Source organism: Phyllosticta citriasiana (genome assembly GCF_038021145.1).
Source record: "Phyllosticta citriasiana strain CBS 120426 chromosome Unknown IWZ02scaffold_8, whole genome shotgun sequence".
Classification (NCBI taxonomy): domain Eukaryota; kingdom Fungi; phylum Ascomycota; class Dothideomycetes; order Botryosphaeriales; family Phyllostictaceae; genus Phyllosticta; species Phyllosticta citriasiana.
In genome coordinates this window covers 906,577-922,637 of record NW_027117285.1, presented here as the reverse complement: position 1 = coordinate 922,637, position 16,061 = coordinate 906,577, and the positions used below count along the sequence as shown (strand labels likewise).

General features: G+C 49.1%; 5 protein-coding genes across 5 annotated transcripts; 3 read left to right on the top strand and 2 right to left on the bottom strand.

Annotated features, from left to right (window-relative positions):
- Positions 1 to 384: 384 nt before the first annotated feature.
- Positions 385 to 2,701, top strand: IWZ02DRAFT_379738 (amidase signature domain-containing protein; the record flags this gene model as incomplete). Its single annotated transcript, XM_066765059.1, has 2 exons — positions 385 to 973; positions 1,026 to 2,701. The coding sequence occupies 2 exons, from the start codon at positions 385 to 387 to the stop codon at positions 2,699 to 2,701; spliced, it is 2,265 nt and encodes a 754-aa protein (XP_066621762.1).
- Positions 2,702 to 3,253: 552 nt separating this feature from the next.
- Positions 3,254 to 4,423, top strand: IWZ02DRAFT_296474 (putative ADP-ribosylation factor). The gene is made up of 6 exons (XM_066763865.1): positions 3,254 to 3,473; positions 3,531 to 3,569; positions 3,673 to 3,756; positions 3,830 to 3,859; positions 4,006 to 4,299; positions 4,372 to 4,423. Exons 1-6 carry the CDS (start codon positions 3,399 to 3,401, stop codon positions 4,396 to 4,398), a joined length of 549 nt encoding a protein of 182 aa, XP_066621761.1. The 5' UTR covers positions 3,254 to 3,398; the 3' UTR covers positions 4,399 to 4,423.
- Positions 4,424 to 8,045: 3,622 nt separating this feature from the next.
- Positions 8,046 to 8,472, top strand: IWZ02DRAFT_379477 (non-histone chromosomal protein 6; the record flags this gene model as incomplete). The annotated part of the gene is made up of 3 exons (XM_066765044.1): positions 8,046 to 8,115; positions 8,171 to 8,266; positions 8,324 to 8,472. The coding sequence occupies 3 exons, from the start codon at positions 8,046 to 8,048 to the stop codon at positions 8,470 to 8,472; spliced, it is 315 nt and encodes a 104-aa protein (XP_066621760.1).
- A 791-nt stretch (positions 8,473 to 9,263) lies between these two features.
- On the bottom strand, positions 9,264 to 10,223 carry IWZ02DRAFT_482762 (uncharacterized protein; the record flags this gene model as incomplete). The annotated part of the gene is made up of 1 exon (XM_066769151.1): positions 9,264 to 10,223. The coding sequence occupies exon 1, from the start codon at positions 9,828 to 9,830 to the stop codon at positions 9,264 to 9,266; it is 567 nt and encodes a 188-aa protein (XP_066621759.1). The 5' UTR covers positions 9,831 to 10,223.
- Positions 10,224 to 10,240: 17 nt separating this feature from the next.
- Positions 10,241 to 11,719, bottom strand: IWZ02DRAFT_454476 (uncharacterized protein). Its single transcript, XM_066767724.1, has 2 exons — positions 11,383 to 11,719; positions 10,241 to 11,151 (listed from the first exon to the last, which is right to left on the bottom strand). The coding sequence occupies exons 1-2, from the start codon at positions 11,687 to 11,689 to the stop codon at positions 10,409 to 10,411; spliced, it is 1,050 nt and encodes a 349-aa protein (XP_066621758.1). The 5' UTR covers positions 11,690 to 11,719; the 3' UTR covers positions 10,241 to 10,408.
- Between the last annotated feature and the right edge of the window lie 4,342 nt (positions 11,720 to 16,061).

The window sequence follows — 16,061 nt, the reverse complement described above, 5'->3', positions numbered from 1 at the left end:
TGTATGTACTGTACAGTACTGTATGTACCCTGGCCCGAGCTTGCGACGGACCAGACTTCCTATGTATACATTTTTCATGGCCCAACCCCACCTCTCCACGGGGCAAGCCATGACAGCCGTTTTGTCAGCCTCATGCCTGTTTTTCCCGCGACCCGCAACCATGTCAGTGGTGGACTCTCTGTGCTGTTCCCAGTCCAGCCTGCCTCCGTAGCCAGGAAGACGCCAGCACCAGTGTGCCGACGGCCAACGTTGTTGGGGCCGCATCCATGAGTCTATCTGTTATTTGACCCCGGCTGTGACCTTTATCTACCCTCATTCCAACCGTCTTCAAGCTTCATGCTTTTTTCTCTCGCGAAGCTGCCAACCCGGACACTCCTCGCTCCAATGGCCACTACACGAGCGGCCTCGCCCGGCCACACCATAGAAGGAAGGCCGCGCCCTTTTTCATTTCTGACCCGTCATACTGCCTTGCTTCTCTTGAACACTCAAAAGGATTTTCTTTACGAAGATGGTTACGCGCGCATCCTGGGAGCAGACGTGTCCGCCATCGAATCTGCTGTCAAGTCCTCACGAGAGCTCCTGATATACTGCAGAGAGGCAGGCTTGACCATTGTTCACGCAAAAGAGTGCTATGCGCCGGATCTCTCTGACTGTCCCTCTTCGAAATTGAGTGCGTACGGTAGCAGCATCACGCACCCAAGAAACTCGCCATCCGCGCGGACTGTTGGCGACACTGGTCCAACGGGGCGGTTTTTGATCAAGGGCGAGCCGATGTCTGACTTTGTAGATGAGTTGCGACCTATTCCAGGCGAGATCATCATAGAAAAAACAGGAACCGGGGCATTTTGGAACACTGAGCTTCTGCACAAGCTCAAAATCAACGGCATCACGCGCCTCTTTTTTGCTGGAATCACTACCGAGGGATCCTTGTGCACGAGTCTTCGAGAAGCTAGTGACCGCGGATTTGACTGCTGTATGAATTCTCCCGGCCCCCTGCTCAAGCAGAAGACGCTTACACCTGTCAGGCACCGTCAGCGATTGCACGGCCAGCTATAATGAGCAGCTAAAGCAGTCGGCTTTGGATGTCATTCATCACTACGGATCATGCGGAACTGTGTCCCAATTGGACAGTCTATTGCCATCATTAAAGCAAGATGCACGAACTTTTAGGGCTCGCGACGAGAGGTATCGTCAACAATCGGACTGTCGCTTCCAGAGTTTGCAGGCCGCGTACCGCTCAAGGGTATCTGCAGAAATGGTCATGGATTCATTGTACCGCAAAATTGAGGCTTATAAGGAGCATGACCCGGCAGTCTGGATCCATCTCGAGGGTAAAGATTCTGTACTCAGGCAAGCTCGAGCGGTGCAAGCTCGATGGCCAAACCCCAAAGAACGACCACCTCTGTTTGGAATCCCTTTTAGTGTCAAGGACTCGATTGATGTTGCTGGCCTCCCGACGACAACAGCATGTCCTCCAATGGCTCACGTGCCATCGACTTCCGCCCCAGTATACGACAAAATTATTGATAATGGAGGCATCTTCATTGGCAAGACCAATATGGACCAGATAGCGACTGGCCTGACAGGATGTCGCAGTCCCTACGGAATTCCGCATTCGACTCTTAGCAAAGACTATATCTCCGGTGGTTCTAGCAGTGGCAGTGCTGTGAGCGTTGGAGCAGGGCTGGTTTCCTTTTCAATTGGCACCGATACTGCGGGATCTGGAAGAGTCCCTGCCCTATACAACGACGTGGTTGGTTATAAGCCTACTCGAGGACTTGTGTCCATGTGCGGCATCACGCCGGCCTGCATGTCGCTTGACTGCATTGCCATCTTCGCGCAAAGAATCAGCGATGCACGAACGGTATGGCAGGTCCTCGAAGGCCACGACCCGAAAGACCGGTACTCCAAACCTCCTTGTGGCTATGAGCGGCACGTTGAAGTTTACGGCTCGCGGCAAAAAACATTTCGATTTGGAGTACCACCTCCAGAGGCCCTAGGAGCATGTCACCCTCTCTATCGGAAGATATTCTCCCATGTGATTAGGAAGCTGATCTCGATTGGCGGAGTCCTTCGTCCCATTGATTGGCAGCCGTTCGACAAGGCAGGGAGGCTCCTATATGATGGCACGCTTGTCAATGAGCGCTTAGCCAACCTGCCGGATGACTGGCTCGACAGGAATCGTTCGCATCTACACCCCACAATAGTAGAGTTGATGGACAATGTCGTTGCGCGGCAAAGCACAGCAGTTCAGCTCTTCCGCGATCTACAAGCAAAGGAACTCTATACACGCCAGGCGGCCCAAGTTTTCAGCCAAGGTTCCAGCGGGGTGGATTTGATAGTTACACCAACTGCGCCGATTCACTGGACCATCGAAGAGATTCTCGCAGATCCAATCCACAAGAACAGCATCTTGGGTGAATACACGCACTGCGCAAATGTTCTGGATCTCTGTGCCATTGCGGTGCCAGTGGGCCACTTTCGCTTGGCCGAGTATTTAGGCAAGCAGGACGCAGAGGGCAGCTTGCCATTTGGGGTCCAATTCGTTGGCGGCTCGAGACATGACGCCGAGCTGCTGGAAATCGCACGCAGGTTTGAGGACTCGACCCGTACTAAGATTGGGGGTACCGAGGGTAAGACCAGGGGAGGTCTGTCAAGCAGGGGGACACCAGAGGATGGGCTATCTGAAGTAGAGCAGTGAGGATTAATCAGGGTCCAGGCTTGTCGCAGCACACAACCATCACTTGACTGCTCCCTGTCCGCAGCCTGAATTTGATATCTTGAAGCGGAATCCTCCTGAGATCTTCAACCGACAAACATCGAATGCTGGTGTCTGCTCCGCCGATACGAATTCTCCCTACTTGAGGGTTTGACACGATGCCTCGGTATTTTCAAGTAGATGGAATGACGTGGAGGAGAGCTTCAGGGAAAACACAGAGCGTTCAGCCGCATTCAATATCGACACGACTAAGTGCAACAGGACTGAATGGTGTTGACGAATTGAGCCGGCATGATCTGCGCGTGCAGAACCCCCCGTTACTCGATCCGGACGGGGGGCAGGGACCGCAAGCTCGGATCATCGCCCACTCCGGCGCCAGGGCGTCCATCGTCAGCGAGCACCTGCAAAAGCCAGCAAAGCAACCCCAGACACTCACTCCTCTTATTCAAACACCTGCTTTTCTCCTGGAACCGCGGCCCTTCAACCTTCCACCACTATCGTCGTTTGCCTCGCACACTCTCTTCGGATCCGCCCGCTTTTAGCATCCCCAAAGCCGCCCCTCCTCCCCCGGCCGCCGCCACAACGGACCCGCCTGGTGCTGCTTAACAATCACCTAGCTCCCCCTCTCTCATATCTTCAGAGTTCCTCGGCTTCTTTTCGCTAAGATACTTGGATAACAATGGGCGGCTGGCTTTCGCGCTTGACATCGCTAGTCTGGGCCAAGAAGGAGATTCGCATCCTGATCCTGGGACTTGTACGGACCATCTTTCCTTGACATGGAACACGAGCAGCAATTCTTACAAGGCTCTAGGACAATGCGGGCAAGACAACTCTGCTTTACAGGTTAAAGGTATGGGAAAGAGCAAAGCTCACCCCAAACGCGGACATGAATCAGACCAGAGATGTGTCTATTCTTCGGGGACCAGATTGCTGATGCTGGCCCCGGAGCGCAGATCGGCGAAGTTGTGACCACGATACCAACCATCGGGTTCAACGTGGAGAGCGTGACGTACAAGAACTTGAATCTCAATGTCTGGGTATGTTTTGCGCCTAGTCCCCCAATCTGTGCTGCCTTAGCAGACTTGCGCTGACGTCACTGACCACCGCCAGGACCTTGGAGGCCAGACATCGATTCGTCCGGTACGAAACCCCGTCCTGTCGTAAACCTCGACAAAATCCCCAACCCCGCCTCCTTCGCCCCCAATTATCCATCCATTCCTTTCCGTCCATCGATATACGAGCGAGGTCCCCGTCGCGACGACGACAATGCTAACCGCGACCCGCAGTACTGGCGCTGCTACTACAGCAACACGGCGGCCGTCATCTTCGTCATTGACTCGACCGACATTGACCGGTTAGGCACGGCGTCGGAGGAGCTGGCGGCGATGCTGTCGGAAGAGGAGCTGCGCGACGCGGCGCTGCTCGTCTTTGCCAACAAGCAGGACCAGCCTGGCGCCAAGGGCGCAGGCGAGATTTCCGAGGCGCTCAAGCTGGGCGAACTGCGCGATCGCAACTGGAGCATCGTCGCGTGTTCGGCGATTGATGGTCGCGGTATCGATGAGGGCATGGACTGGCTGACGGTGAGCTTCCCGAAACCCGGGAGAAATCTGTCTTCAAGTGTTCGTACTGACTATCTCTGGCTTGCGCTGCAGACGACTATCCAAGCAGATAATGCATAAAACAAGGAGCCACGACGAGCGCAGCAATGGGTCCGGCGGCATCATACTCTCACAATCCACGACCAACAACCCTTACGTTAGAAATTACCCCTTTGCTTTTTCCTTTTGGTAATACCCGCATGATGGAGTTTTGGGCGTCATGATCCACGCACGCGTGCGACGCTTCCACGGCCAACCCAGGTACCGCCCGACAGGACGCCGCCATCAGCAGTGGAATGACGGCGGAATGCGGCGCGGCGTGGCAGGCACGAGTCGGATTGGAATAGAATGGAACGGAATGAAGGGAAGGTATGCGAGCATCGAGCATCCGGTACACGTGTGAGGCAGGCAGGGCAAGGCAGGCAGGGCAGGGCAGGGCAGGGCAGGTGTGAGAAAACGGATGTGGATGGATGGTAGACATGGATTGCGAAGGAAGCAGGGTGTTGCGTTGTTGGATGAGCGCAGAGCTAAATCCACAGGCGCACATGATAGGTGGGAGGACGAGGATGGGGACAGCGGCATAGCCACAAGGTATCGAGAGCATCATGCACACTTGTTATGATGCACTGTACCCACACGCATGATGGGTGCATTGGTAGCATGGATGGGGCGTTTGTTTGACGTGCATTCCAATTAAAAAAAAAAAAAAAAAAAAAGCAATAACAAACATGACCTGACCAGACCAGACCAGACCAGACCGCCTTGGTGTCGAATTGTGTTAAAGGTGCCTGATTTCGTGGTTTAGACTACGACAGCTGCTGTATCTACCTACCTACCTACCTACCTATGGAGCACAGTCGCAGCCACAGTCGCGTCCAGACCCTCTACCTACTCACATGCCTACATGTAAGGTACCATACCACAGCGGCGGTAAGCTTCGGTACTTGCTTTTTCGACCCCACAACCTACAGCCCAGCCCTAAGAGCGGGCGGCCCCCGTTGTCATTCTCGTCTCGTCTCGTCTCGTGTGTCATAGTGGGCGGTGCCAGGAATGAGGCTGAAGTTGAGGCTGAGGCCGAGGAATAATGGAGAGTTGAGAAGGCGGTGGTGGGAGACGAGAGATGAGATGAGATGAGATGGGTGAGAGGGTTGGCGACCTGGGTGGTGGCGAAGAAGAATTCGAAGATCCAGTCTGTGGGAGGTGGTGATGGGGAACATTCAGGGAGACCCCCGTGGTTGTGTGAGCCAGGGAGTTAGGCAGGCATCCAGAGGGATGGATAACTGTACAGTTCTATGGTAAATGGTGACCAGAGCAAGGCAGTCGCGTGAAGAGGGGCGCATTGGGGAAGGGAGGACAGAACCGCAGGTCTGGCAGGAAGTAAATTTGTCGTTCAGTCGGTTAGCATAACGACACTGGTGGCGGCGGCGGCGGCGGTCGAGGACGGATGCTGCTCGTCCGTGTCGTCAGTCAACATTTGAAATCGTGGCGACCGCATTATTCATCCGGTTCTACTCGGTCATTCGGAACTGTATTTCCCTCTGTTCTGAAGGAGCAATCAAAGACGATCGTGCGGTGCCAGAGCAGACTTTGGAAAAACGGCGCCTTCGTCGAAAGTGGCGACCAGGACTGGACGGTGCGGCGGTTGCGGCGCTGGTGGAGGGGTAAGAGGACTGTGAGACAAAGAAACCGCGCGCGCTATTTACCGCACCCAATGACTCGTGATGCAGCGAAGCAGAACAGCATTCTTCCCATGCTGCTTGAAGTAGAGTAACAAAAAAAAAAAAAAAAAAGAAAAAAAATCAAGATTCAATGTGGTTTGTTGTTGATGACGAAGCAGAGTTGCAGTCATAGAAGGTGGGCTGAGAATGGTGACAGGGAGCATTGGTTGAGGTCACGGTTGGACATGCACGTGATGAGACCTGGTCGGGCCGGGAGTGGATGAGACAGATTGGATGGGCCAAAATAACGCGTAAGCGGCAACCCAAACGCAGAAACAAAGCCCAATGCAGGAGCTCTAGACTGGAGGGAGCAAGGCACGGCAGCAAGTAAACAGACGGCAGTGCGTTTGATTGTTGCCGGCCGTCCTGTGCGGCAAGCAGAGCCTCTCGCCCCGCGCGCCCGCGCGCGCGTTTTGACAGCAAAGCCGTGGGTGCATGGCGCGGTAGGTGGGATTGGCAGACGAGCAGCTGAGGTGTGACCACAAACGCATTTCGCCTGAATCGACGCGTGCGTACAGTGAGGAGCTTTGCGCTTGGCTCAAACGCGCAGCGAGCGCCCTAGAGTAGGCGGGGAGGTTTGTGCACTTGACAGAATGCCATGTTCAAGCGTCTACGGACATGTTGGTTGTCTCTGAGTGCCTTGGGGCGTCTTGTCAGGCGGCGGCTGGCTGGCTGGTTGGCTGACGGGTTAGGTTGGCGGGCTGGCTGGCTGGCTGGCTGGCCCTAGACTGGGCGCATGCCCTGGCCGTCTTTGGCCAGCAGCCCTGGCCCAATTCCAGTTGCGGAAGCTTGGCTCACAACAACGGCAAATGAGTAAACAATGGGCGAGTGCGCTGGACGCGTAGGAGTGAGCCGTGGCCAGCGAAAACGAGTTGGCTGCAGAGATGTGATGGGTCTTTCCATGTCGTGTCGGGAGTCGGGACGGCGGCGGCGGCGGCGGGTGTGGGCGGGGGCATTGACAGAGAGAGGGAGAGAGAGAGAGAGAGAGAGTGTGTGTGTGTGTGCGTGTGTCAGGTGTGGGTGGGAGATTGCTATGGTAGGTAGGTAGGCAAGTAGGTACACGTAGAGAGAGGGTAGGGTGGGTGTGGTGTGGGAGGAAAGAAAGGCTCGCGGCGCTTGCAGTGGACTGCTATGGCTGGCTGCTTGCCCCCCTCCCCCCTCCCCCCCAGTGGCAGTGGAGTGTGACGGACATAGCGGCCCTGCCTGGACGCGGTAGTGCCGTCACGTGACGCTGGCCCAGATTACGGCAGGCCCGCCGGCTCCCAAAACCAGCCGTGCGCCCGTTCCCACCCTCTCTCGTAGAGCTGCCCACCCTCTCTCATACAGCGAAGCTGTCCTCATACAAATCTTCGCCCGCCCACCAGACACGCCCGAGTAAGTATCGCCTGTTCTGAGATGCCCTGCAAGACCAACCCCCCCCCCCCCCCTCAAAACAGCTCTACCACCCACCACCACCTCTACTCACGCGTTTTTCTCGCATTTCCACGCGACTTCTGCTTCCTTCTGCTCTCTTTTGCTACCATTTCATCACTTCATCCTCCACTAAAGCCCATACATCATCCAGCCATCAGCTCTCATCCAAAGCTCCAACCTGCTAACCCCGGCGCCTACAACCAGTACTCGCTCAATCTCTTTGTTCCAATTGCAATCCGTCAAGTAAGTCCTTCTCAGCCCCTCTCCTCGCGACTGCTCCTTGTTTCCTGTTGTTGTGCTTTTGCGACCGCGCCTGCGCCCGCCGCCTGCAACCCTCTGCCCTTTGGCTCCCTACGCAACGTCAACAGCGCGCCCTTCACTTCACAACACCCTTTTTATTGCCGCCTACTGTGTCATTTCGGTCGCGTGCCTGTTCCCGACCCTTCACTTCACGTTGCACTCGACCAAGTCCTCGCGTTGCGTTGCGCGACCATTTCTCGTCCTCTGCCACACCCTGTCCGCTGTCTCTGCACGCCTCGCTACCAGCACCCACTCTAACACTCGCCCTCCAGTTCATCACCCAACACACTCGCCACCATGCCCAAGGAAAAGTCCGCGCCCCGCAAGGCCAAGGCCACCAAGGCTGACGGCGGCAAGAAGAAGAAGGGTAAGCACCACTCTGGCCATCGTCCATCTGACCCCAGCTAACAAGAACCCTCTAGACCCCAACGCGCCCAAGCGTGGTCTCTCTGCCTACATGTTCTTCGCCAACGAGCAGCGTGAGAAGGTGCGCGAGGACAACCCCGGCATCAAGTTCGGTAAGTCGCGCCCGTCTCACCTCAATCGAGCACCCCATTGCTAACGTGTCCACGCAGGCGAGGTTGGCAAGCTTCTGGGTGAGAAGTGGAAGGCCCTCAGCGAAAAGCAGCGCGCTCCCTACGAGAAGAAGGCTGCCGACGACAAGAAGCGCTACGAGGACGAGAAGGCTGCGTATGCCGCTGTAAGTCCCACTCCAACGGATTGACTCTTACCTCTTTTTGCGTGCGGACACCTCCTAATGGTTTTGGCTGACCTGCAGAAGGGTGCCGACGAAGAGGACGAGGCCTCGGACTAAGCAAGCTCCGCGGCTCCCTCGCACGCTCCTTCAATGATCCTGTTCCTGTCCCTTGATCTAGCCGCAGAACATTCGTCGCGTCGTGCTTCTTGCTGGGGCGCCTCGACCGTTGAACACGGGTCATTCTAGTCGGTCGCACGACACACAAACAATACTCGGTATCTGCAGTCCTTTCCTTTGCTTTTTCGGCAAGGCGGGTGTCCGGAGGTGCTTGCTGGCTGGCTTTGCTTTGCCTCCGTGTGCGTGTGGACGACGACCGGGCGGCGGTCGAAATTTCTCTTTTTTTTTTTTTTTTTCTCCCCCGAAAGGCCAATGATGAGTTTTAATGCTATGAATGGCGGGCGGGGCAAATGGGGTGCTGGGCTTCAAGAGACTTTTTGCGCAGACACGATGCCATGAGCTGAAGTAGTAGTAGCTACATAGCTTAGCTATACTGCCTCGCGACATGCCTCTTGCCTCTTGAGCATGTCACGAGGAAAGAAACGGGAATAAAGCCAGGGGCCCACCACGGCTGGCTGGCCTTTTTTCCAACAAGACTACTTCGATTAGCTCTCCTTTTTCATTTTCCTGTTTGTTTGTCCGTTGTGCTTCTCAGTGGTGGTGGGGGAGTCGGATTGATGGCGGCGCTGCTTCAATGGATATGACATTGTCATGCTCCCGTCTCGTCCTTTTCCCCTTGCTTGTCCAAACTTTTGTAACTGCTACATCACATGCATGCTTTCGCAATATCTAGCTACGGCAGCGCTGGTGGGGTGGGCGGGCGGCGGGCGTGGGTAAAGGCTGGCCGTGTTTCTTATCAAGCCACCAAGTAGTAACATTGCAACGATCGATTGAACCTTTCGGCCCATCCCTCTGCGCTGCGTCTCGTAGCTGCTGCTGCTGCTGCTGCCGCCGTCGTGGGTCATGATGGCTTTCGAACTTTTTATCTTCTGTCGTGGATGATCAATGTTGAGGATGTGTCTGATTGTGTACATGATTGTGGCGGCACATGATGTGTGTGTGTGTGTGTGTGTCGTCTGTTGTTTGTGTGGTAGGTAGGCGAGGGAGGTAGGCGAGGTGAGGTAGGTGAGGTAGGTGAGGTAGGTGAGGTAGGTGAGGTAGGTGAGGTAGGTGAGGTAGGTGAGGTAGGTGAGGTAGGTGAGGTAGGTGAGGTAGGTGAGGTAGGTGAGGTAGGTGAGGTAGGTGAGGTAGGTGAGGTAGGTGAGGTAGGTGAGGTAGGTAAGGTAGGTGAGTATTATTGCACTTGACGCCAACCGCCAGGCTTGCATGTCGAACAATTCAATTCATGCTTATTGTCTGTCTACAAAGCACAGGACAGCTAGGTAGGTAGGTAGGTAGGCTGTGTGCCTACATGTACCATGCAGAGGTCGCAGGTGAGTGGCTCTTCGAATTCAACAGAGCTACGTCTTGATTCATCTACCGTCGCGTCGCGTCGTTGCGTTGCCGTCGTTATGCGTTCTCTATCATTGGTGGTGGTTCGTCGTCATGTGAGTTGAATAAGGTATAGGCAGGCATCGTCTGATTTGACGCCAAGGTATAGCAGGTAGGTAGTGGTGTGGTGTTGGTGGTGAAGGTGGTGATGCGGATCGGAGTGTAAGTGTTGAACAAAACGCCGCCTGCCCGCAACATGAGAGATGTGCTGGGTGTCTATCGTCAAGGGAACCCACCCACCCACCCACCCACCCGTCGCGCCGTCGATGCCAGGGAAAAAAAAAAAAATCCACACACACACGCTGAATGGACCGTCCTCCCCTCGCTCTTTGAATAAATGGGAAGTTTCTTCTTCTTCGTCGTCTCCCTCTTTGCTCTTGTCGTTCGTTGCCGCATCATCCATCATTTTCAATCCTCATAGCCACTGTCCCACGAGCGGTATGCTCTTGAACAGGTTGTCATAATCTCTGGCAACCCACCCCGTCGCCGGACCCCCCTGCCCAACCATGCCCAAACCACCCCACATCCATAGGCCGGCAAGCGCTGCCGCAATGCCATTGATGACATACCACCTGCGCTTCCGCCTCATCTCGCCTTCGGCGCCCGGGCGCACGAGCTGGGCGGGCGTCCAGCCATTCCACTTGGCGGCGCCCCAAACACCGTGCCAGACGGTGGCGGCGACGAGGGCGCCGAACCCGACAAACGCCAGCGCCGGGTGCCGCGAAAAGGCATGGCTAACGTACTCGAGCCCGATGCCCGCGCTGCTACCCTCGACCAGCAGCGGCACGCAGCGGTTGACGAACGCGTGGCCGCCGACTAGCAACGTGCTGGCGAAGCCGAGCGCCGACGTGCCGCTTACGGCTGGCCAGGGCACGCGGCGCCGTTCTGACCGCGTCGACGCTTCGCCTGCGTACCGTCGCACTGTCTGTCGTCGCCGGTATAGCCGCAGCGCGAGACCCGAGGCGATGTGCAGCGCGAGCGGCGCGATGACGAGGAGTTGCTCGAAGGGGAAGTCTTGGTAGTAGGGCCGCGTGAGGAGGAGGTATGTGTCGGAGGCGGGCAGGGACCGTGTTGCCAGTGGGATGAGCGAGGTGTTGGTTATGTGGGCGGCGGCGAAGAGAGTAAAGGCGTAGGATGAGTATTTTTGGATGCGTGTTACTGGACGGCATGGTCAACATGTGCTAGGAACAGTGGTTCACGATTCCAGTTTGACCATTGCTCAAGCAAGCCTTTTACAGCAATTGAACGAGTCTCAAGTGTTTTACTCTTACAATCACTCCTTTCTCGAGGGGCCTCTAACTTGACCAAGGAATTCCGGAGGAATGGACTTGGAGACGAAAGATTGGAAGAGGCTGCGAGGTACAAGAGGATTCAAGGAAATACACTTACAATAAAAGACAGGACTATGCCCGCTCAGCCCCAGCGAGCCCATGGGCGAACTTGAAGGCGCAGGGACTTTGGCGGACCATGATGACGTCGGACGGGCACCGTCGGCCCTTGTAGAGCGGAAATCGTCGTCGACAGGGGCAGGGTCGAGTTCGAGCATGCTGAAGACTTCGGAGACGGCATCAGCAGCCGGAGGACCCATGGTGGGAGTTGTGGAGAAAGGCAGATGGTGAGTGAGGATCTGGGGAAATAAGGTCGGAGTGCCTTTGATGTCAGCGGAATCGGGCGCCGTCTGATGCGCTCCCGTCATCGGCCGAGCGCACGGACGCTGCTCGGCCCGGACACGCATGCGGCATCCTTTTATCTCACAAGTCAGACCCTCTTTGTTCCGGTTTACGCTATCCAAATTAGGACTAGTAAGTGGCGCTCAGATCCCTAAAGACCCTAAGGACTAATCATATTATACATAGTATAAACCTTAAAGAGGGTCTAAGAGTAACTTAGCCTATTTTATATAAGAGATATCTTTAATACTGTAATAACTTTATTTAAAGCTATATATTACGCACCTAATAATATTAGATTACCTTAAGACTACCTATAATTAAAAGCCCTATTTTATTACTATATAGGAATATATCTAAGTACTCCTATCTCTTAACGTTATTATTAAGATGCTAATAGTACTCTACCTCTATTAAGCCCCCTTACTAAAATTAAGACTAGCCCCCTTAAACGCATAGAGTAGTACCTTAAGATACTAGGAGAATCGTATATAAACTAGATAATAAACCCTAATCATAATAATACGGATAATAACTCTAATAGTAAAGAGGAGGGTAATAATAGTTCTAATAAGGAGTTTAATAAGGATAACGTAGAGGATATTTTAGAGGATAGATTATAAGATAGACTAGAATTAAGTCTAGTAGATAAAGACGCATAGGACTATAATAAAGCCTATAATAGGGATAATATCTAGTTAAATAAAAATATTAGGAGGAAGGATAAGCTTCTTAAAGTAGTAGAAGTAATAAAGCATTACCGCCTTAGTTTTAAGTAGTTACTTACGGCTTAGGTATCTAATAATATTAAAGTAGGCTATAGGTGTTACGCCTTACTATTATAGTAACGGAGTATATTATGTACTACCTTAAATCATCTAGTATTCTAAGACTATACTCTAGACTCCTTTAAGCGTAAGCTTAATTACCTTATCTATAGCCGCAGCCCGTATTTTAATAAGATTAACCTTAATATAGAGTATAGAGAAATTATATCTCTTAACTTAGCTAGTACTCATGCTATAATCTAGAGTAAGGTACCTACTTAGTATAACATGCTTTTAAGAGTTCTTTAGAACCACCGGAGCTATTAGGAGAGTTATATAAAGGTAAGAGTATCCTAGAGTACGGCGGAGCATAGTAAATAGAAAAGACGTAAGTAGATATTTATAATTATAAGTATAGTATACTATAGACGGTATAGATAGAGGTTAAACTTCCTCTTAATAGCACTTAGTACATATCTTCTTAGGTCTAGAATAAAGTAGTAAGTTATCTAAGTCCTTTATAGCCTTAGCGTTAGTCTATTATATTATATATTAAAAAGGGCCTTAGATTAGGTTACTCTATATAGTAAGGTAATAATATCTATAGACCCTATAGACTATAGAAACCCTATAGACCCTATACATCCTATATACCCTATAAACCCTACACACCCTATAAACCCTATAAACCCTAAGAGCTAACTAAAAATTAGGATAAAATGACTTCCTACTAATAATTTAAGTAGGACTACCTAAAGCAGCTTATAAAATCCCTTTAGATTATCATTATATATGATAATTTTAACTACTAAGACTTAAAGCGTGATAAGGTTCTTAGTAACATAATAAAAATGCACTTAAAGATAATAGCCGCCATTATTAATTATCTATACATACTAGATAATAGATTATACTAGGATATACATAATCTATCTATCCCTCTTAACCTTAAAGATATTCTTAAATCCCCTACTATATTTAGTAGAGAGGAAAATAGACTAGGCCTTATATTAACTAGGTTCCTAATTATTAATATAGTATAAAGGATCTACGGGTTAGGTATTAAGAAGGTATATAGGAATAATATAGATAGTATCCTCCTAACCGTACTAGAGGTTAAGCGCCTATAGCCCTATAAGATAGACTTTATATAGCTTAGAATAATTAACCATAATGAAGGGTTAATTACTAGGACCTATAGGGTATATAAGAATATCTTCCTACGGTAGCTAGGACTTAAGAACTCCCTAGGTAAACTAAATGACTTTACTAAGCGACTATACCTTATATATAGTAATTAGCTTACCGCGTAACATATTTAAACTATTAAAGGTAAGTAGGAGGCCGTAATATAGGCGTATAATAAGTATAGATAGCTACTTAGTATATTATCTTAGTTCTATATATAGATAAATCTCGTTAATACTATTATTTACACATATTAGGGGCTAGAGGGTGAATAGGGAGTAGAGGATATATATACCCTCTAGAGTAATATTCTTACCTATAACCGTAGTTAAACTAATAGAAGTAACGCTAAATACTACTAAATGTAGCCCCTATTTACGTAAAGCTTTACGTCCCGTATAGTTACTCTCTTATATACCGCTATGCGGCGTAAAGGGTATCTTCTTAAAGGGAAGAAATTCTAGATGCTAGAGTTTATATCCGGCGTTATTAGCATTATGATACCTAATTAACTCCTTAAGCTTATTAAAGATGTGTAGCTTACTACCTTTATAGAGTAAGCATAGAGTAGTACTAATAACTAAGGATGTCCTATCTAGGATATTAGATTCCGCACTATATATTAACTACTATAAGAGATTAAGATTTTCCTTAGTATATACTATACTATTAAGTACGGTGATATTAGCCTCCTATAATATCTTATTAACCCTTTAATTATCCTATTCTTTAGTTCCGGGCAGTATAGATATGGGAAAGAGATGTTATACTTCTACTAGAATCTATTAAACGTTAATACCTCTAAGCTCTAAGATGCGATCCTCTTATCTAGGCTTATTAACTAGCTTAGAAGAGCTAATACCTTTAAGCTAATTAACCTCATATTAGAATACCTTAACGCTAATATGAAGCTTAAGATAAGGAACTTTAAAAATTCTACCTATAATAAGGAGGAGACACTTAATTAAATCTATCTATTAAATATATAGGTCTAATCACTACGCTTATAGCTTAAAGGAGCTTTTAGTAAAGAGATATCTAGTTACTATATAAGGAAATTAGCGCTCTATAACATGTTTAATCTTATAAAATCTCTCTACTCTTTCCGTCTTATTTAGTAAAGGAGCTACCTAGACCTAGTTAGTAAGAAACCCTTTAATTCCGAGGATATTTAGATAGCCGGCTTAATATATCTTAACTAATAAGTTAAGCAATTTAATAAGCTCTATATAAGATAAGGTGAGTGTTATACTTAAATTATATATCCTATACTACTATAATAGGGTATAGATATAGGAGGATTTAAAGAGTTTATTAATAATAGTAATATACGCCTAGATAAGATTAAGATTAAGGGATTTATTAATAATAGTAATGAACAGCTTAATGCGATTAATAATCTAGTAATTAACTTACTTACTATACTAAATAAGGAATAGGAATAGTAGAAAGCTAGGGTCCCTATAAACCCTTATAACCCTATAAATCCTAAAGACCCTATTAACCCTACTAACTAATCTTATAAAGGCTATATTATAATGTGCCTATAGATAGGTAGACTAAAGTACTAGAGACTCCGTCCTACTTTATCTAGTACTAATAAATTAACCTTAATTAATAATCTAGTACTCTAGTATATTTAAAACTTATCTCTTATCCTATTTCTTAACTTTACTTATCTCTTCATCTTCTAATACTATAACTAACCCTACTCCTATCCCCTTTCTAGTAAATGCTATAAAACTATATAAGATGCTACTTATCCTAGATTAAGACTTTATTCCTTAATTTATTATTAAACTCTAAAATAGGCCGGCTAAGGTTTTTCTCTAGTTCTATTAGGTCGTCCGTGCCGTTAGTATTCTAATATAAGGCCTTAGTTAGAGCATTTATAACGTCTAAGCCATCTACGTTATAATTAAGCGCGCTAGTAGAACTCTAGATTATATACTATTCATAATTAAATACTCTTCTCTTCTAATAGGTTAGATATTACGTTCTATCCGTGAGCTTTAAATGCGTGCGGTTACTATAGCTAGCTAATAGTACCCCCTTATCCTCTAATTATTTAACTAAACAGCCTATTTTTATTTCTATACCTTATATCTCGTAATTAAGGCTGTCCTATATCGGACCTATTAGTAATGCCTAGGGATACTACCCTATACTATTATTAAGGACCTAGAAAACCTAGGTTACCTTTTTAGTAGGGATTATATAAACTATAGGATGGCTAGTAGGGCGTATATATAGCTAGATAATAGGCTAGGGGCTTCCTAGAATAACGGTAATAGAAGTAACTCCTATTAGATAGGATCTAGGCTACTAATTAGTAATTATATAGAGAACTAAGTTAGGGTAATTATTATTAGTAGTAGTATCGTTAAGGAGGAGGACGACGACGATAACGACGATAATAACGATAATAATAATAATAATAACA